The sequence below is a fragment of the Nicotiana sylvestris genome, chromosome 8, assembly GCF_000393655.2.
Source record: "Nicotiana sylvestris chromosome 8, ASM39365v2, whole genome shotgun sequence".
Classification (NCBI taxonomy): domain Eukaryota; kingdom Viridiplantae; phylum Streptophyta; class Magnoliopsida; order Solanales; family Solanaceae; genus Nicotiana; species Nicotiana sylvestris.
Window position 1 is genome coordinate 24,003,827 of NC_091064.1, and position 21,813 is coordinate 24,025,639.

Below are 21,813 nucleotides of genomic sequence, written 5' to 3' on the forward strand. Positions count from 1 at the left end.
GAATTGTGAAATATACTTCAATCGGGCAAAAGAAATTACGTTTGAGATTGACCCAATGTTATACTTGCGTCCTAACGTTCCTTGAATTGAATTTAACTAGACTTATTGAAGCTGAATTTAAGGGAATTAACCACTATATCTCGTTACCTGCAGAGGTGTGAATGCGCTTCTATATGCTGTCAGGCGAGTTATGATAAGAGAAAAACTAAAATGAACAAGGGACATTTGTGTAAGGTGGAAATATTTTATTCTATGCATGTCATTCAGTTGACGGGAATCCAGTCAAAAATCTATGCTAATTCTCCATGCCTTCTATGTATCGTATCATTACATTTTGTACTAGTAAACAACTATAAACTAAGATGCAAGAGGCTAAACTTGATTGATTATTATCTAACTAATCTTTCATTACTGAATCACACTAATCAATTTATACAGCTGAAGTCAGTATATCACAAGCAATACAAAACAGATATCTAAATCTTCTTCAAGAACTCCTTTCATTTCATGCTTTTGAATTGCTACAGTTAACACCAAAGTTGGATTTGAAATGTGTACCTGGAAAACACTGAAAATGCAAAGGAGAAGAAGAAAAAGATGGGGAAATCAGCAGCAGCAAGAAACAGAACTAGCAGTTAGCAGCAGGGCAGAAATGCAGCAGCAACAGTAAGCAGAATAGCAGCAGCAATCAGCACAGCACAACAGAAAGGATTCTATTGCGAAGTGGAACTAGAGTTGAAGAAGAGAAAACCAAATGAAACAGCACACAGTGTGATGGCAACAATACTCCAGACAATCCAATTCCGGGATATACCAAATGCAACAAACACTAACAACAATCTCGATTGAAATTTAGAAGAAAACACTACTGCCTAACGTATTGACAATAGATGAGCTTCAGACAAACAAGACCAAGTTTCTGATTTCCTAATCTGTTTTATCTCTTTCTTGCTCTCTTTATATTTCTGTCTACTCTCTCTTTTCCTTTTCTATCCTCAAAGTGTATCTATTTTCCTCTTCAGCTCTCTTTTCCCCAGAAAAATCCTCACTATGTGTGTTTTTTTTTTTTTTTTACAGCCCTCAAGGTCAAGTCTGTCTCCTCCCCTCTTCTGTATATCTCCCCCCCTTTTATAAACCTCAAAACTATCTTTTTTAACAGCCTTTTTTCAGAATACCCCAGTCCCTCCCATGTGCATTTCCATTTCAGATTCCCATTAGTTATTTAAGTATTAACAAAATCCCCCCATGATATTCCCTGACAGTCTTACTCTTTTAAGTGAGGTTTAATATTTCTTAAACTAAAGTAGAGCATGGGCAGCAGGGGTGTGTTTTGACAGCACATGCTGTCAAACTATTTTTAATTCAAAAGGGGCCTTTGTGCAGGAACCAGGCTGTGCACAATGCACATGTTGTGCACAAGTGCACATGCCCTCAATTCAGATTGCAGCTTAACAATCTATCCTTTTATTTTCAGATTCAAATACAACTATAAATGACCCTACTTGATTCTTACTTTGATTCAAACAAAGTTGCAGCAGGCAAAAATGTTCAATCGTTAACATTCGAACTACTGAAATTAATTGACGACATTTGTCGACTCGACTATATTAGTTATAACATACACAATCGTAGCCAAAAATCAAACATTTAAACAGTATTGATACATGGTTCGCATTATACTGACTAAACAGGAATACACTCGAGGAGTCAATTAATCGGTCCAAATTCGAAAATCAGCTACTTGCACGAACAAATACACAATGCCTTATCAGAATAGGAGGGGGGGAATTTAGACAAACAAACAGAGGTTCAGGCGAAGTAGTTGAAGCACAGTTGATAGAGGTCAAGGACATAAACAGCAAACGAATAAACCCTTACAACAAATCAAACAAACCAAAACAACTAAGAAAAGAAAGAAAACTCACCTTAAACTGCAAAAAGATCGAAACCTTAACTCGGACTTGGCCAAACCTTTCCTAAGGCTGAACGGACTTTAAACGAAGTGTTTCTCAGACGAGAAACACTTGGATTAAAGTCCATTAGACCTTAACCTCTTTGGTTCGAACGGATATGGACCAGTGACGAAGAATCCACAAATTCCAAAAACTCAGATCTGGGATTCATGCTTCCCTGATCAGATTCGGACCAAACCAAGTATGGTTCGGTCACGAGGGGGGTCTGGGGAGTATCTGGTACAAAACTGGGGTTGGTTGGGTCAGATCGAGTTTTGACTCGAATCTTCGAATGAAGATTCGAGGACCTGGGGGGTGATTCGAAACATGGGGTTGGTAGATTTGGGTTCAGGATGGCCTGGGGGTCCTATGGTGTTCAAGGGAAGGTCACCGGCATCCATGCCGCCGGCTTTCATGGCGGAAGTATGCAGAGGCGGCTAGGGTTTTAGGGCTGTTCGTTTGGGGAGACGAAGCAGCCGGGGTATTGGATAGGGGGGGTAGGGTAGTGTTATGCACTTATATAGTTAGTGGGCAAGTGGATCCTGGCCGTTGGATGAGACGAGATGAAGGGCCAGGATCCTTCGGCTAACAGGGAACGACGTCGTTCCAAGGGTGAAGGGTTAGGGTCGGTCCGGGTGAGACGGGTCGGGTTTATTGGTGGGTTATGGGGATTGATCTTGGACCGTTGGATCGGCTTGGTTTAAACGGTTGTGATGGGTTGGCATCGAAACGACGTAGCTTTGGTGTTAAACTACGTCGTTTCATGGCCTGGGGGTGGGCTGTTTGGACTGGTGGCTTGGGCTGTCCGTTTGGGCTGAGTTTGTTGGGCCAATTTTAACAAATTGGCCCAAGTCCGGAAGGGGTCTTTCCTTTCCCTTTTTTTTCTTTATTTTTATTATTTTTTATTTCTTTTTCTTATTTATTTTAAAACAAAACTAAGCCAAAAATCAAATTAAAATTAAATACACACTCAAATACAATTATTTGCACACATACTAAAATATTTCAAAACAGGTAAGGTCAAACCAAATAAAATCACAGACGAAAATGCCTAATCACGATTTTCTATTTAACGACCGGATTACGGTTTGATTTATGCAGGACACATATTTTTTGAATTTTATTTTAATAAAGTAAAAATAAAAAAAAAAATGGGCCAAAATCACAAATAAATCCACAAGGTGCCGCACAGAAATCCGAAATTGTACAGCGGGGCCAATTATATATTTTTATTTCTTTTTGGAGCAATTGTCGTGTGAAACAAAAATCACGTGCTCACAGTAGTCTAGTCCTAGCCTTGTCACTACTTCACCGAGGTTAGGCTAGCCACTTACCAGCACATGAGGTCGGTTGTGCTGATACTACACTCTGTGCTCTTTTGCACAGATCCAGGTATTGGACAACAGCAGTAGCACGGGAGCCAACCTTCAGCCCACTAAGATACCAAGGTAGCCTTGCAGACGTCCGTAGGCTCGACGTCTCCTCTATCCTATATTCCATTCTGTTATCTCATGTATTCGAGACAAACAGTGTTATATTTCTTTCAAAGGGTTGTATTTAGTACTCTTAGTTGTTCGTGAGTGATGTGACACCAGTTCTTGAGTAGAGGCATATGTTGATTTCCGCATCATTGTTCAGCTTATTTAATTTAAATCTTCCTCTTTAATTCCATATTTCCGCTGCTATATTAATATTTAACGCTTGATGTATGCTCAATAAAAAGGATTAAAAATAAAGGAGTTAGGGATTTAGGATTTGTGGCTTGCCTAGCTTCTACGAGTAGGCGCCATCACGACTCCCGAGGGTGGGAATTCCAGGTCGTTACACGTTCGTCCTCGAACGTGTCCAGGGTTGTTCCGAAAACCATCAAATCATTATATAGCTGTTGATACCCAATTTTTCTCTCTTATATTTTAAATTTTGCATAAATACTTTCAAAATATTGTACATGCATTTAGAAACATGCACAAGTGTTTTACAATTTTTTAATGGCCCTAAATCCATTTATTTCTACATTTTTAATTACATAAATGTTTAAAACTATCCCTTATATTATTTTATGATGATTTAATCATCTAAGTTCATCATTATTTTCATATGAGTGTTCAAACATTTTAATTGCATTTTTATAATTACATTTGCATGTTTAAGACTATAATTGCATACTTTGGAAATATAGCCCCTACATAGGCATAACTACATTATCTATATAGAAAATGACTTTTTATATTTTTATAATATTGAATAATTATTTTAAATCACCTTCATGTTTGAAAATTATTTTTTATCATTTTATTATCTATTTTTAAAAAATATTTTAATTAGTAAAATGGGTATTTAAATAACAGCCCCTAATTTACACCCAAAATCGGACCCCCTTCCCCAATCCAATTTATTTAACCCAAGCCCAATTCAAATCAGACCCAACCCAATTAAACCTAACCCTACCCAAACCCCCTTCTAATCCTGGCCCTTGCTCTTTGAGATCAACGACCCTTATTCTTTCTTACTATATTAAGCCCAAACGACCCCCTAACCCCTTTCATTCTTTCAAAACATGTCGTCATCGTCTCCCTTCATCTCTCAACTCTCTCTCAACCTAACCCTAACCCCAGTCACCGTCACCGGCATAAACCTCCCTCCTATGGTGCTTTTGTGTATTCTTCAATCAGTACCGACCTTTTATACCTCATGGTTGTTTGATTACATGGATCCTTAAAAGAATCTCAAGGAGATTCAACCTGGTTCTTTGTCCGAAATTTGTTTACTAGCCTGTCTAGAGTCATTCTCGTTTGTGAGTACTGATTTCCTCCTATTTTTTAGTTTGAATCTATGATTTTTGACCGCGTTTCTCTCATCTCTATTTTTTTGAAACCCTAGTTCTACAAATACTTGGATCTGTTCAGATTTTTGTAGATCTAAAACGATTCGAGCATTATTTGGTGTTTTCCCTCGAAAATCATTGGTTTTGGTTAACTACTTCAATTTCATTTACTTTCTTCTAAAACTAGGGTTCGTCCTGAGTTTCTTCAAAAGGTTTTTAACTTTCAAATGTTAAATCTGACTATCTATTTACATGTTTGATTAATTTTTGTATGTATGCTCAAATCCTAGATATTCTTGTTTGTGATACTGATTTCTTCAGTTTTTCCCCTTGTGTTTATTTATGTGAACCAGTTATATTGACTGATTCTATTTTAAGTTTTGAATAATTCTTTCCTGTTAAAATCAGTATAAGTTGAGATTTTTACTGATTGATTTCTATAAAGGATTCGAATAATTTTCCTGATAAAATTGATATTTTCTAGGATTTATTTGTGACCTTGATTGATTATACTTGCCTTAATTTATTATCAGTACGGTTTGGGGATTTGACTGACTCCCTATTTGGCATGATATTGATTACTTGCCCTATTTGAGCCCTAGTTATGTACTGTTAATTGACTCTCCTCAATTTAAGGGGTCCCTTCCATATTTTCCATAGGAATTGTTCCATTACCTTATTTGTTCTACCATACTAAGTTTTATGTATACCCTCTCATTCTGATTATTCAAACATGAACAACAGTTCCCAAACACACTCACACGGAAACTTTGCTCTCATCTCTTTCTGCTACTTGTGTTCATTGCTTTTCTAGTCGGCTGAAAGACAAGACTAGACTGTTAAATCCTGCCTACTTTACCTTCTGCTTCTACTTCCTTAACTGGTATGCTCTCACTATTACCATTCAACTAAACCTATATGTTCTTCTTACAATCAGTATGCCTTCTTCTAAACCTATATGTTTTCATGCTCAGCATGTCTACTACTATTTTGATTCAACTATGTGCCTTGTTATCAGCCTGTTTACTTCTCTGTTACTAAACCAGTATGATCTTTTATCAACCTGCCTATCTTTAATTAAACCTATGTGCTTCATGTTAACTGTTCCTAATCAGCATGTGTACTGCCATTCAATTAGACTATATGCTTCATGTTGTTCAATGTGCTTCCTTACGATTAACATGCCTTCCATTTGCTTAATCAAAATGATGTGCATTCTGCAATAGTATGTCTACCTATATGTTTACTAGAATGGCATGCCTACTTCTTCTTGATTGAACCGATGTGTCTTGTTTTCAACCTGTTTACTCATGTTCAGCCAAACCTATGTGCTTCTACTTTCAGTAAGTCTGTATACTAGCTGGACCTATGTCTACTTCCCACTATCATGCTCTTAAAATATTTACCTCTCACAATATGACTCTCCATCCCTGCTACCCCTTTGCATGTGATTATATGCTCATTTAGTAACAGTTAATAAATTAAGATGAATGAGAGTCTTTGCTTTGATATTTTATTACTATGTTCTGTGTTTTTTTTTTGGTTTACTGAACCTTTGTTTAAAATGTTTCCTAAACTACTTTTTCACTCCTGATATGTCCATACCTCTAAACTGTTTCACACATCTAACATTGCCTTCACTTTTAAAACTATTTTTACTCCTAAATGTTTTCCCTATTAAACTATGCTCACCCCTGAATTGTTTTACTTCTGAACTGTTTCTTAAAACTAGTTTTCACTCTTTCAAGCACTATCTCCCACTCTTACTTTTAGAATACTTAGGCTACTACCCCTCCAGTGTGTGTACTGCCTAGGAATCCATGAGATTCCTCCGAACTCGGGCACACTGGCTGGCCTCTCCACACTGCACAAATAACTACTTCTCTTTGAAAGGGATCTTGGTCTGAGTTACCCGGGGTCCCTGAGACCCTTGAGAACTTTGACACAACAGGATACCATTGGGTGCACTATGAGATTATGGTATTTTGAGACTGGTTGAAGGCCTGGTTTGCCAGGTTTATCCTTTTAGCTTATATTCAGGCTTCCTATAGCATAACTTGGTTTATTCTGTAATTCATTTGTTTTATGTCTGTAATAATAATCTTTATAAATAGATATTGGGGAAATTAGTAAAAGGGAGGGATTCTTATATGATTTTTGTGAAGAAACTGGGTAAACATCATGCATTTAGGTCTATATTATGCTTACTTGCATTAAAAATTATGCTTTAGGTTTATACTATGTTTACCTGCATTAGAAACCATGCTTTTAGAATCACTTGGCATACTGGACAACATGTTATAGGCACACTACCTCATTTGTTACGAAATTCTGATTTTGCATAATCATGATCATCTAGAAATCCTGTTGTTAAGTCACTACTATAATTCTGCCAAATAAAAAACGTCCATTCTTTCTGTGCATTAGAGATCCTACTTTAGGACAGTATTTGCTTTTAAACCATGTCTACATCACCTGATCCAGTAACTATCTTGTCTATAAAAATGTTTACAAACAGAACCAACACTTAGATGTCATAGAGATTAGTGTGCATAAACTAGTTTTGTAATGCAACATTCAGCACCTAGACCAGCATGCCTATAGGACTTAATAAATTCAAATTGTTTTAAATTGATTCCCTGAATTCTGATTGCATTTGGACAACATGCTTATAGGGTACTACGGATCCACGCCTAGGCAAGCCTATAGGTAATCAAGGTCTAATAAAAACTGTGAAACTATGCTACATATTCTCTGCTTGTCATGCCCACCTAGATATCCTGTTCTATGACCTTTCTGAAATATCTGAAATTTGTTGTTTGAGACGTGCTAATTGTTTGTTTATTTGTTGAGGTAAACGTGAGCCCCCTAATTATTTTTTATTTGACAGTCCTAATTGTTTTGATTGTCTCCTAGTTCTTTCTACTTTAAGTACCTTAGGAAAGTCTATAACTGCCTGAATTAGAGGTCCTATATACCTCCAGGGCCACAAGGAAGAGACGAGAAATGCACGCATATGGTTCGTTCAATTAAAAGCACTTATACAACCACTAAAGGGAGGGTAATTGGGTAGTAAAAGGATATGATGACATGTACATTAATGCTATGTGTAGTACTCCAACTTGGGGACGATTACCAAGCATTGTACAGATGTGATCTTATACGCTAACAAACCTAGGACTTCCCTCGTCTTATTTATATATGTGTGCTTAGACTGCTTATCTGTTAAATTTCCTTTATATTATATGTGTGCTTAGACTGCCTATCTATTAATTAACTAATTCATAATTTGAGTTCGGTCGGAACCCACCGTTGTGGAACATGATGGGTGCCTAACACCTTCCGCTCAAGGCTATTTCGAGCACTTACCTAATCTCTGGTAATGCAAACTGGTTTTATGAGTTATCTGCTCTAGGTGCCCTAACGCACCATAAGTCCGTTAGGTGGAGACTCTTCAAAATCAAATACCCAATTCCCGAAAGGAAAAAATTTGTTCCCAATGAATGTCGAAACCCAGACTCTGCGAGGAAACAGGGGGCGCGACAGCATGTCGACTCTACTTGGGAATATTTTAGGCTCTTACCATAACGAACTTATTTTTGTGAATTAGTCTTAAGTGTGTTTATTTCTGTTAACACATGTGCACCCTTTCCCTTCCACCCCCCCACCCCCCTTCACTTAGATGTAATTGCTTATTTTCAAACATTTATGATTTCCTTTATTTACCGAAACTGACTTGTCTCCTTGTTTTCTTCTCATAACTGTCTTTCAATTATTTAAATACCGCATTTATCATTTTTAAACATGCAAATACTTGACAATATGCTATTTATTGTTGCATAAATCATGCTCTACATCATATTCCATTCGTGCGTAATAAATCCTATAGCAACGCTTGATGAGTGTTTGCGCTCTTCCTATATATCAACCTTTTAAATTCGGAATGACATATTTATAGTAAAACTAGTCGATCAGCGGTGCGTTTGACGGTTGCATCCCTTTCCCCCACAAGTTGTCCGCTTGAGGGTCCCAGTCTAGACCTCTATAGCAACCTTACTCTGATCAATTGTGCATGCATCATGGTCAAACTTAGACGGGTTAATGTGTCGTGCACATAATAACCCTTTAAGACAAACCTTACCCAAAAGTCCATCGGGTTTTCCATAATCCCAATGGATGAAACTACAATTGTGTGTATTAATTTTGGAGAAATAAGTAACAATATGCTAATCATTATTGTATACCTTTCACCTTTGCTAGATTGGTTGGGGGGGGGGAGGGCCTAACCATATTTTGTTTTGCAGAAAATGAGGCACGAAGTCCCCAAGTTCGGCATGGTCGGTAGCATACCTTCACCTTTGCTAGATTGGTGGAGGGATCTTCCTTCATGTGACCAAAATCATGTGAAAAGGGTCTTAGGAAATTTGCATTCTTTGCTGGACCTTCAGCCAAATAAAATGTTGATCAAAGCCGCCACCATGTTCTGGGACAAAGAAAGGGTTGTGTTCCGCTTTGGAAGCATAAAAATGACCTCTCTCTTGGAAGAAATAGGGGGATTCGCTGAGTTTCCTTGGGATAGACCTGGAATACTGGTACCTAAAAATCGAACCACTAGGGGATTTCTTAAGATGATGGGGTTAAAGAAGATTGATGACTTGAAGTGCCTAAAAGACTTCTACATACCATTCGACTTCCTCTATGAACGATATGGTCACAGCAGGTCTTACCGTATTTTTGATGATGAATTCTCTATCACTTCCTGGGGTTGGATTCACCATAGGGTCTTTGTGTTCATCATGTGTTTCTTGGGCATGCTAGTGTTCGCGATCCAAGGGGACAGAATCCACACCAGGCTGGCCATGGTGGCCAAAACATTAATGGATGGGATCGAGGGGCAGACATATACCGTTGTCCCTATGATCATTGCAGACATGTACCGGGCCTTGGAACGTTGTTAGAAGGGGTTTAGATTCTTCGAGGGTTGCAATTTGTTGCTGCAAGTTTGGTTGCTAGAACATCACTAAAGGGGTCAATACCGTCAGGAAATTCCGCGAAGGCCATGGAATGTTCATATAGCCTTCCACCAACCCAAGAGAATGACCTATATCTCAGATAGGTTTGCTCAACCAGAGGATGTTATAGGATGGGTACAGTTTTTCAATAATTTGACCGAGGACCAGGTTCAATGGATGTTCGAGTGGTTCCCTACCGACGAGTTCATCATCAGATCTAGGGACGTTCCACACTTGGTATTAATTGGGTTAAGGGGCATATACCCTTATGCTCCCCTCAGGGTTATCATACAGGCCGGCAGGCAGTAGACAAGTCATACCGCAAGTCGCTAAAATGAGTCACTTCATAGCCTATTTTTAGGGTGACACCATCTCATATAAAGATGAAGCACAACACATGTGGCACTTGAAGATTATCGTGGAAAAGGACACCATTGAGCCAGATCGATATCATGCGGGTCATACATACTTCTACCCCTCATGGTTGGATGATAACATAGCAGGAATCTTCGAGCCAAGGGTTGGTCCGGGAAACAGGGTCATAGACGAAGTTGTCGAATCATAGGTGAAGTATAACAAACTGCGCAAAAGGATTCACGAGTCTGAAACTGAGCATATAGAGCAACATAAGGCCGACATGGAAATGATCAATGAGTGGAAAGAGAGGGCTGTTAAATCCAGCGAAAGGCTGGAATATCTAGAGTACAATCTGATGGAATTGGAAGTGAAAATGAGAAAGAAAGACACCAATTGCCAGAATGCTGAGGGAAACGAAGGAGGACATTTGGCAAGGGCATTCTTACTACTGAACCTGCATGAGCTAGGGGAACTGATCAACAAGAGTCCACTCTGGAGAAGGTCCTTCTAGGACCACGTATATTAGGTTTACTTTCTTTTCAAATGTAATAAGGCCAAGTGTCATTAGTGACTTATCTTATTTAGAGTCGTTTTGGGTCGTCTATCTTTACATTAATGAAATGAGGCAATTATTGGCAGTGAATTTCTCCAAATCTATTTGTCGCTAGGCTTACCTCGTGTCACGCCCCAACCTCAGGAGGCGTGGCAGGCACCCGGTGCCGCACGGCCCGAGCGAACCACTCTTTAACTCATTCATTCCTTTTGTGACTATCATCGGCCAACATGACCATAACTCGTAATGTACAATTGTAAGTGGACAATAGTTGTATCAATAAACTATCATTCTTAAACTAAACCTCTATCTACAAAGCCTCTAAGATTATTTGACGTCAAATGGGACAGGGTACCAGCCTACCCATAAGTCTGAAGTAAAACTCTGACACGATGGCTCATAGACTCGGCTGCACTCCGAATGAGGTGGAGTCTTATCGATCCTTCACTGAATGCTAACCTTGTCTACTATGAGGGTTCAATAAATTGATTACTTATACCTGCAGGCATGAATGCAGCGTCCACAACAAAAGGATGTTAGTAGGAACAATGTACAAAGTATGTAAGGTATGTAAATCGATATATAAAGGATATGAAAGAAACATGGAGTACATGACTCAACCGGTACGTCTGGATAACTCTGTATATCATCAACCGTATTTAATTAAAAATTGACAACCTTTAACAAAACTTATTTTCTTCAACTTGTTTACCCTTTCATCTTCACGACTTTACTTATCACTTGTTATAAATATCATAAATACTTATAACCTCATAAAAAATAGTCTTGTGAGAGAGTCAAGTAATAAGACCTAATTATTGTCAGTTCATAAAATATAATATTATTAGGAATATAGTACACGAAATAAACATTTCTGTCTTTCGAATTAGCATGCCTCATAAGCTCTGAATGTTTATTCTAGCCAAGACCAGGCTTATGGGAACATATACCATCACTTCCAGGTTGGTAATATATAGTTTCCAGAATATGAACACGATAAATACACACAACTACTTGTTATTAAGGATTCAAATGCTCCCAAATATTAGATTGTCCATAAGTAAAAGCACAGTGGTCATACATAAACAAAATCTGGCAAACTGAAGAAATCAGGACAAAGAAAAGAGGCAATGCACATCGATATTATAATAGTACAAAATTCACTATGATCATATATAAATCACAAAAACTATACTAATCATAATTTTACTACAAAACTTGTTTAAACATGAATTCAAGAAACCCCACTAAATATTTGGTAAATACTTATTTTGTCATGCATATGAATATGAATGTCATGTCGTGCATAGGTACATGTTTTCTTAACATCATCAAGCCTCTGAGGGCATTCCATCATATCATCTCAGCTATTGTGGGCAAAATCATCATTTATACCACCTGATCAGGTGGTGGTGCTTATATAACGTCATAACCTTTCTCATATCCCATATACATATATATACTTATATATACGCGTATATAATGTCATTAACATTATCACGCCTCTGAGGGCATCCCATCATATTATCTCGGCCACTGTGGGCAAATCATCAACGTATTCCAACTAATCAGATGGTGATGTGTATAAAACGCCGTAACATTTTTCCATATCCCATATACATTTATTTACATATATATGCGTATATAACGTCATCTAGTCATGGGTCAATGCACATGTATAAATGAGTGAAATGCACGAAAAATATGTAATAATCTCAATATTCCTTCCAGATAAACTTTTTTCAACTGTCTATTATTCTTAGACCCATGAATAGAAAATAATAATATTTTTCATGGGGAATCAAGAATATAGACACCCCTAATATCTCTATGAATAGAGTAATTTATGAAAACTGTGTGTTTGCTCGTTTCTTCAGTATAATTTGGACCATGACAAAAGAAAGAAGAGATGACCTTAACATACCTGAGTCAGTTCTCTTAACAATCCCTCTAATATACGTCTTTTGCGAAGAACACGTAACGCCGAATCAAAGTAGGGATATAAAAATACTTCCTGTGCACATCCTTCATAGACTATCATTTCTGCACAATATTTCTCTTTTTTTTCTCTTGATGTCACGACTCCTAACAACTTGACACCAAGAGTAACTTTTGTATCATCCTGATGTTTCAAAGCTTGCTACTCTGTAAGTTGGGAGTTAGGAATTTTCTAATATGATGCCTATTGTTGAGAAAATTTCACTGAAAGAAAATTTTCTACTCATATGTTGTCTTTTCCAGACCTATAAAGCCAAGTCCTACTTTTAACATAGCTTTTCTTTGACCTTTTCGTGGCTTTAATTTAATACCCGAATGGACGAAGGGCTAACATATCATTTTCTTTTAATCAATCCACAATTATACTAATATACAGTTATACACAAACTTGGTGTTTGGCAAATGGGCTAGACATGTCATAGTAGTATGAGGTAACAGCTGAAATATTTCTGGACTTACCAAACATCATGATAAAACCTTAAAAGCTTTTGGAAGATGGCCATTCCTTATATTTTTTAAAAAGCATTTTTATATTTCTCTTTCTGTCCGCTTTGGGTAAGTAGGGATCTCACACTCGATGCTCAAGCCAGGTATTCCTGTCACTCTCTAACATATATTAGTCACTTAGTGACTATGCTAGTATTGCCATGTTAGTAATGAATCATCACCTAGTCTTTTAAGTAGGTCCTATGTGAACATAAGACAAATTTCTATCTAATTAGACACACTCCCTCCTAATACAACAATTGATAATTAATTCCTTGTCCTTGCATTACTTGAATACTAATAAACCATGATACCGTATAAAATAAATACGTACACTATTATTTCGTTTAAACATCAATGAAAAGAAAAAAACACATATATTTTCTCAACTTCTAATTTTTCTAATCTCATATATAAAGAGTAAAAATTTTCATATGCTAAATTCCTAAAATGGTAAACAGATAACCTTCTTTTCTTGTGAAAACAAATATTCATATCTTTATAATAAAGAAATCACATAAACGTTTCTCATATTGTTGTATAATTTAAAACATATTCGAAATTAGTAATATTAATAAGTATATGAAATCATATTTGTCAAACCATTTTTTTCTTTACAAAAATATTCCACTCAAAATACCATATCGTATATATATATATATAACGGTATCAATGTTGTTAAACTTACGGGGCGTAACACCTCGGGCACAACGGGGCTCCCAAATTAGGATGCGAATTTACATTGCCACAATATGTGTTTAAATACTGCTAACTTTTCATAATCCTTACTGACTTGTTTACCTTCTGTTTTTCTTTATTCTTTATTATTCCCCTCTCCTAAGGTTGGTTCGCACATACTGGCATCATCAGCATATTACACCAGATCTAGAGGCCCTCCACCTCCTCCTACTCCAAGTAACACGAGAAGTATAGGGAAAGATAGGATGGATGACTGATGTGGTATTCGAAAGGAAAACGCTGAGAATGCGGAAACTTCAGATAGTCGAAGTACTCCGACACCAAATGACTTGGTTTTGCAGTTGGAACAGAAGATACTTGAGTTACAGGGAGAACTCGAGTAGGTCCTCAACCTAGAAAACCTCTCCCTGACTCTCAAAGTCCTTGACATCAACCTACAAAATACCAAAAACCCAGCACCTCCCCAAATCATACAAAACCAGCCTCCTCCCGCACCATATCAATATGCAACCCCACCTCAAAATCCTAATCCTTTCCCAATACCAACTCCACCACAACACCATCATCAACCAATCCAGTACCCACAAGCCACTACCTATCACACTCCTCAGAACACACCACAACCTATTCCCAATCCTCAAAACTCAACCAATGACCACCACTACACCCAAGTCCCTGGCACTCACCAAAACAACCCTATATATGTGAAAACCATACCTTACTCTACTCAACCAGTCTTCTGTACACTAGAATCCGCTGAGAAGGACCTTCTCATCAAGAACATGGCTGAGGAACTCATGAAATGGACAAGTCGAGTTCTGGGTGTCGAAAGAGGCAAAGGGATAGAAGGTCTGAATTATGAAGATCTATGCATACAACCGGACGTGGAACTGCCGGAGGGTTACAAACTTCCCATGTTCGAAATGTTTGATGGAACAGGTGACCCCAAGGTTCATTTGAGAACTTACTGTGACAAACTTGTGAGGTCGCAAAAGATGAAAGGATCCGAATGAAGCTATTCATGATAAGTCGTACTGGAGATGCCCTATCCTGGTACATAAGTCAAAACCCTAAGAAATGGGCCAATTGGGTGAGTATGGCATCAGAATTTATGGACTAGTTCAAGTTCAACACGGAGAATGCACTGGATGTCTTATACATCTAGAATTTAACGAAGAAGCCAACTGAGACTTTCCGTGAATATGTTACTCGATGGAGGTCAGAAGCAGCCAAGGTCAGACCAACACTAGAAGGAGAACAAATGAACAAGTTCTTTTTCAAGGCACATGACCCACAGTATTATTAAAGGCTAATGGTTATTGAGAATCACAAGTTCTCTGATATCATCAAACTGGGAGAAAGGATTGAGGAAGGTATCAAAAGTGGGATGGTGACAAATTTCGAGGCACTACAGGCCACGAACAAAGCATTATAATCAGGCGACATATCAAACAAAAGAGAAGTGGGGGCAGTGGTGGTGGCCCAAGGCCCAAAATCTCCACTCACATATCAAACACCTCCACCCACATACCAAACACCTCCACCCACATACTAACCCTCATCTCCCAGATATGCTCAACCCGCCACTACCTACCACACTTATAACGCCTAGCTGTCCTACTATCATTCACCTCCAACTCGTTCAAATTACTAGAAACCCTAACCTAACTTTGACCGCAAACTACCCAGACAATACACCATTATTGCTGAACCTATCGACCAGTAGTATGAAAGGTTGAAGGCTGTCGGTTATGTCACCCCTATTCCTATTGTGGCAATGGAGAACTCATCTCAATGGGCCAACCCAAAAAAAACCTGTGCATATCATTCCTATATGAAGGGGAACACCATTGACGAATGCCAAACATTGAAAGATAAGATCCAGACATTGATTAACAACAAGGTCATACATGCAAAGGAAGTTACGCCTAACGTCCGCAACAATCCTCTCCCAGATCATAGGGGTGATGGGGTACATGTGAAAGAGACGGATGAAGAATGGGATCCTGAGGGGTCAATCGGGCTTATTCGGGAAGGCGATGACTTTAAATTTGCAGTCAAACTACTCCTAGTGTAGTGCAGATGTAGTCGTTAGTCGAGGATGAGGTAACCTCATCGGTTCCATTTGAGGTAGAGATTGCTCCACCTACAACCACACCTATTCCATTTGAGGTAGAAGTGGCCAAACCTTTCACTATGGCAGTATCAACCACACCTTCGTTTAGCTCCAACGACATACCTTGGGATTACATTGCCGAAGCTAGGTGAAAAGGAAAAGCAAAAATGGAAGAATCTGATGTTGCACAAGGAATGAGCAGAACGGGAAGGATCTATACACCTAAACACTTTGGAGGATCAAGCAAGGAGGCTGCTACTAAGCAACCTATCATTGAAACTGGACCGGATGATCTTTGGAAAAAAGTACAGGCGAGAGAATACTCCGTTGTCGATCACCTGAACAAAACCCCCGCTCAGATATCCATCTTATCACTATTGCAAAATTCAGAGGCGCATAAGAATACTTTGATGAAGGTGTTGAATGAAGCTTATGTGCACAACAATACCACTTGCAGAGAAATGGCCAACATGGTGGGGCAAGTGCTGGAGAGTCATAAGATTACCTTCCACGAGGATGAATTACCGCCCTACGCTTTAAGTCACAACCGGGCACTACACATCACGGTGCAGTTTGAAGATAAATTCATTACTGGGGTCCTGATAGATGGGGGTTCAAGCATAAATATTTGCCCTTTGACTATTCTAAAAAGTTTGGGCAAAGTTTTTCATGAGATACGTGCAGGAATTATGAACGTGAAAGCCTTTGATGGGTCTCAAAGGGCCACGATTGGGGAAATTAATCTTTTTCTGCAGATGGGGCCAACTTGGTCCGATGTTGAATTCCAAGTGCTTGACATATCAGCTACATAAAATCTTTTGTTGGGTCAACCTTGGATGTATGCCGTTGGGGCTGTGGCTTCAACACTACATCAGGCCGTGAAGTTCGAATGGAATCATCAAGAGGTGATCATTCATGGAGATGGAAGTAATCCTATTTACACCAGTCAAACCATCCCGGTTATTGAGAACAGAAGAAGCCTAGGAGGGGAAACTTATCACCATATCGAACACGTCAATGCAGTTGAGAAAGACAAATGGTGGAGTAACAAAATAGAAAGCATATTGGCATAGTCATGGTATGAACCCGATAAGAGGCTTGGGAAGAATCTTCAGGGCATTACTAAACTAATACAACTAAAATGTACATGGCAAGAGTATGATGATTGGTCGCCTCCATGGCGTGGTCCTTATTACCCTCTCAAGCAAACAGTGCCACATCTGGGTCAAACTTTTCACTAGGCTGATACAATATGGGGAATTGCAAAGGAAGAAGCTTTAGTGGGGCTGAGGAATTTGTTCCTAGAGGAGGAGGATATGGATTGCAGTGCGATAATTGAGGAGGAAGAGGAAGAAGGCCTGACCATTCAGACTGTAGAGAAGGGAGCCTTTCTCAGGAATAGGACCGGCACATCATCCCGGGCCCGCCGAGTCCCTGGGTAGCTTGGCATTTAGCCTATATTTATTTCTATAGCCATGCTAGGCATTTCAGATGTTTTCAGTAATTTTGTTTTTAAAAGACGCGTTTTGTTTCAAAATAATTGCTCGATTCATTGAGCTGTACTAGTTTTGGATATATTCAATTTTATCAATGCATGGCTATTATTATTCATTATTATCTTTCACACTTTTATTTCTATAGCGTTATTATTACTTTTCCTGATAAACCAATGACTGTGACATGTAATGAGACACCGCAACATAAGGATAGTGACTTAGAAGAAGAGGATGAGATACCTGAGGAAGTTGTCAGAGAGGTTGAGAACTTTGAGAATAAACCTAGTCCAACCTGGACGAAACCGAAGCAGTAAATTTGGGAGACGCAGAAACCATCAAGGAGACTCGCATAAGAATTATCACCAACAAAAAATAAGGAGTACATTTAGTTCTTGAAGGAATATGAGGACATCTTCGCGCGGTCATATGATGACATGACTGGTCTGAGCACGTCAATAGTGGCTCACAAGTTGCCTACTCATCCCATGTGTCCGCCAGTAAAGCAGAAATTCAGAAAGTTCAAACTAGGTATGAGCCTAAAAATCAAGGAGGAAGTTACTAAAAAGATCAAAGCCAAAGTCCTCAAGGTAGTTGAGTACCCAACCTGGTTAGCCAACATTACACCAGTTCCGAAGAAAGATGGGAAAGTCAGATTATGTGTTGACTATCGAGACTTAAACACAGCAAGTCCCAAGGACGACTTTCCACTACCAAATATACACATCCTGATCGACAATTTCACCAAGCATGAACTCTAATTCTTTGTAGATTTATTCGTCGGTTATCACCAGATATGGATGGATAAAGAAGATGCAGAGAAAATAGTTTTTATTACACCATGGGAAGTATACTGCTACAAGATAATGCCATTTGGCCTAAAGAATGCTGGGGCTACTTACATGAGAGCCATGACAACCATCTTCAGTGACATGATACACAAGGAAATAGAGGTGTATGTTGATGATGTCATCATCAAATCCAAGAAAGTCGCAGACCACATAGCATACTTGAGAAAGTTCTTTGATAGGTTAAGAAGGTACAACTTAAAATTGAACCCTACAAAATTTGCATTTAGGGTTCCCGTAGGAAAGTTATTGTGATTCATTGTCAGCCATCAGGGAATTGAGTTGAACCCGTCCAATGTTAAGGCTATTCAAGAATTACTGCCACCAAAGACCAAGAAGGATGTGATGAGCTTCCTAGGGCATCTCAACTATATTAGTCGCTTCATAGCACAGTCCACAGTCATATGTGAACCCATCTTCAAGATGTTGACGAAAGATGCTGAAACAAGTTGTACCGAAGATTGTCAGAAGGCTTTCGACAAAATCAAGGAGTACTTGTCCACACCACCAGTCCTAATACCGCCTGAACCCGGGAGACCTTTGCTGCTCTATCTATCTGTGTTAGATGGAGCTGTTGGATGTGTTTTAGGACAACATGATGAGACAGGGAGAAAGAAGCAAGCCATATACTACTTGAGTAAGAAGTTCACACCCTATGAAGCACGATACTCTCTTCTAGAGCACACTTGCTTTGCTTTCACCTGGACGACTCAGAAATTGAGGCATTGCTTCTGTGCCTATACCACGTACCTCATATTCAGGATGGACCCTTTGAAGTATATCTTTCAGAAGCCCATGCCAATAGGGAAGTTAGCCAAGTGGCAGATACTGTTAAGTGAGTTCGATATCATCTATGTAACTCAGAAGGGGATCAATGGATATGCGTTGGAAGACCATCTTGCTGAAAATCCTATGGGAGGAGAATACGAACCTTTGAAAATGTATTTTCCTGATGAAGAAGTATCATTCATAGGAGAAGATATTGCCGACGCCTACGACAGTTGGAGAATGTTCTTCGATGGAGCTGCAAACTTCAAAGGAGTGGGCATTGGAGCAGTTTTGGTATCAAAAACGGGGCAACACTACCATGTATCTGTGAAGCTTAAGTTTCCATATACCAACAACTTGGCAGAATACAAGGCTTGTATCATGGGGCTTAATAAGGCCATCGATATGAATATACAAGAGTTACTGGTGATTGGAGATTCAGATCTTCTGGTACATCAGGTTGAAGGAGAGTGGGCTAAGAAGAACACCAAGATACTATCATACTTGTATCATGTGTAGGAAATGATCAAAAGATTCACAAAAATAGAATTCAAACATGTATCCAAGATTCAGAATGAGTTTGCAGACACGCTGGCCACTTTATCATCAATGATAAAACATCCAGACAAAATTTTCATTGATCTTGTCGCTTTGAGGATCCACAATCTACCGGATTACTGTGCTCATGTTTAAGAAGAAACAGATGGAAAACCTTGGTTTCATGACATCAAAGAATATTTGGCAAGACGAAAATATCCAGAGCAGGAAAACTATACTCAGAAACACACACTGCGTAGGCTATCCAATCACTTCTTCCAAAACAAAAGGACCTTGTATAGAAGAACCCCTGATCTTGGATTGTTAATGTGCGTTGACGCAAAGGAATCTTCCAGATTGCTCGAAGAAATACATGTCCGAACTTGTGGACCACATATGAATGGTTTTTTTCTAGCCAAGAAAATACTTAGAGCTAGATATTTTTGGATGACCATGGAGACAGATTGAATCTGGTACGTACAGAAATGCCACCAATATCAGATACATGCGACATGATAAGGGTACCACCTAATGAGCTCAATACAACAAATGCACATTGGCCTTTTGCTGCCTAGGGAATGGATGTCATCGGTTAGATCAAGCCTACTACTTCAAATTGGCATAGGTTCATTTTAGTGGCCATTGATTACTTCACAAAATGGGTGGAGGCTGCATCCTATAAAGCTGTAACCAAGAAAGTCATCGCAGACTTTGTCAACGATCGTATTGTTTGCTAATTCGGAGTTCTCGAGCCCATTATCACTTATTACGCCGACAATCTCAATAGTGACTTGATGAAAGCCATGTGTGAAACCTTCAAAATCAAGCACAAAAACTCTACAAACAGGCCTCAAATGAACGGAGCTGTGGAATCTGCTAATAAGAACATCAAGAAGATACTAAGGAAGATTGTAGAAAACCACAAACAATGGCACGAAAAGTTACCCTTTACTCTATTGGGGTATCGCACTATAGTCCGCACATCAACTGGGAAACTCCCTATCTACTAGTTTATGGTACCGAAGCTGTCATTCCAGCCGAGGTAGAAATTCCTTCTTTAAGGATCATACAGGAAGCTGAACTTAGTGATGCAGCATGGATAAAGAGTCACTATGAGTAATCGGCCCTTATAGATGGAAAAAGAATGAACGCAGTATGTCATGGTCAGTTTTATCAGAACCGAATGTCTAGAGCTTTCAACAAAAGGGTCAAACCAAGACAGTTTGCACCGGGACAGCTGGTGCTGAAGAAGATCTTCCCACATCAAAATGAAGCCAAAGGAAAATTCTCTCCCAACTGGCAAGGTCCCTACATGGTTCACACGGTTCTAATAGGAGGAGCACCCATACTTGCATAAATGGACGGAGAAGTCTAGCCAAAACCAATCAATTCAGACGCAGTCAAGAGATACTATGTTTAGACTGTTTACATTTCTTCATCTGATATAGTTGAACTATGCTTGACCTTATTCTCGTTTAAGAGGGGATATGTAGGCAGCCTTGTGGGTTCGGTCATATCTTAATAAAATTTTCATTTTTCCCCAGAACCAGAAACTGGGGAAAAATTCTGAGAAGGAACTTCATATTCCAAAGTGAGTCCAGCCGACGCCTTCGTAGGCTAGAAAGTTAGAAAATGATTAAGAAACTGGGGCAAAATTTTGAGAAGTCCAGAGAAAGATCAGCAAATTTTGTCGCACACAAACGGCCGAAGGATCATTTACCAAACTGGGGTAGAATTTTGAGGAGGACCCTCAAAATTCTAATACAAGAAAGTTGCAATGTCTGCAATGTGTTACAATCATTAGTTCATCTAAAGTTAATCAATATTCCATTGTGTTTTCTAAAATAACTCTCTTTTCATCAATAAGTGCATATTTTCAAAAACTCTATTTCCGTGACATCCAGGTGTTACCCAGGGCAACTCAAACAAGGCCTGCAGAACGGAGCAAAGTACAGTCAGCAGGCAAAGGCACGAACCAACCTCCCCTTATAAAAATCACAATTTTTTTGAGCGCAGGCAAATCTGACGTAACATTAGCATTCGTAAGTATATACATGCATTAGGGTATATACTTGATAGGGATTTATGGAGGTCGAGCATTAGGGTTGTAGGTTAGGGGAGAGTGTGAATATTTCTACAACACAATAGAGAGAGACTATCCAGTTAGGAG

General features: G+C 38.9%; 1 protein-coding gene across 1 annotated transcript; it reads left to right on the forward strand.

The window, feature by feature from the left end:
* The first annotated feature begins 19,133 nt into the window (after positions 1-19,133).
* LOC138874794 (uncharacterized) lies at positions 19,134-19,625 on the forward strand. Its single transcript, XM_070153579.1, has one exon. It carries the CDS (start codon positions 19,134-19,136, stop codon positions 19,623-19,625), a length of 492 nt encoding a protein of 163 aa, XP_070009680.1.
* The last annotated feature ends 2,188 nt before the right edge of the window (positions 19,626-21,813 follow it).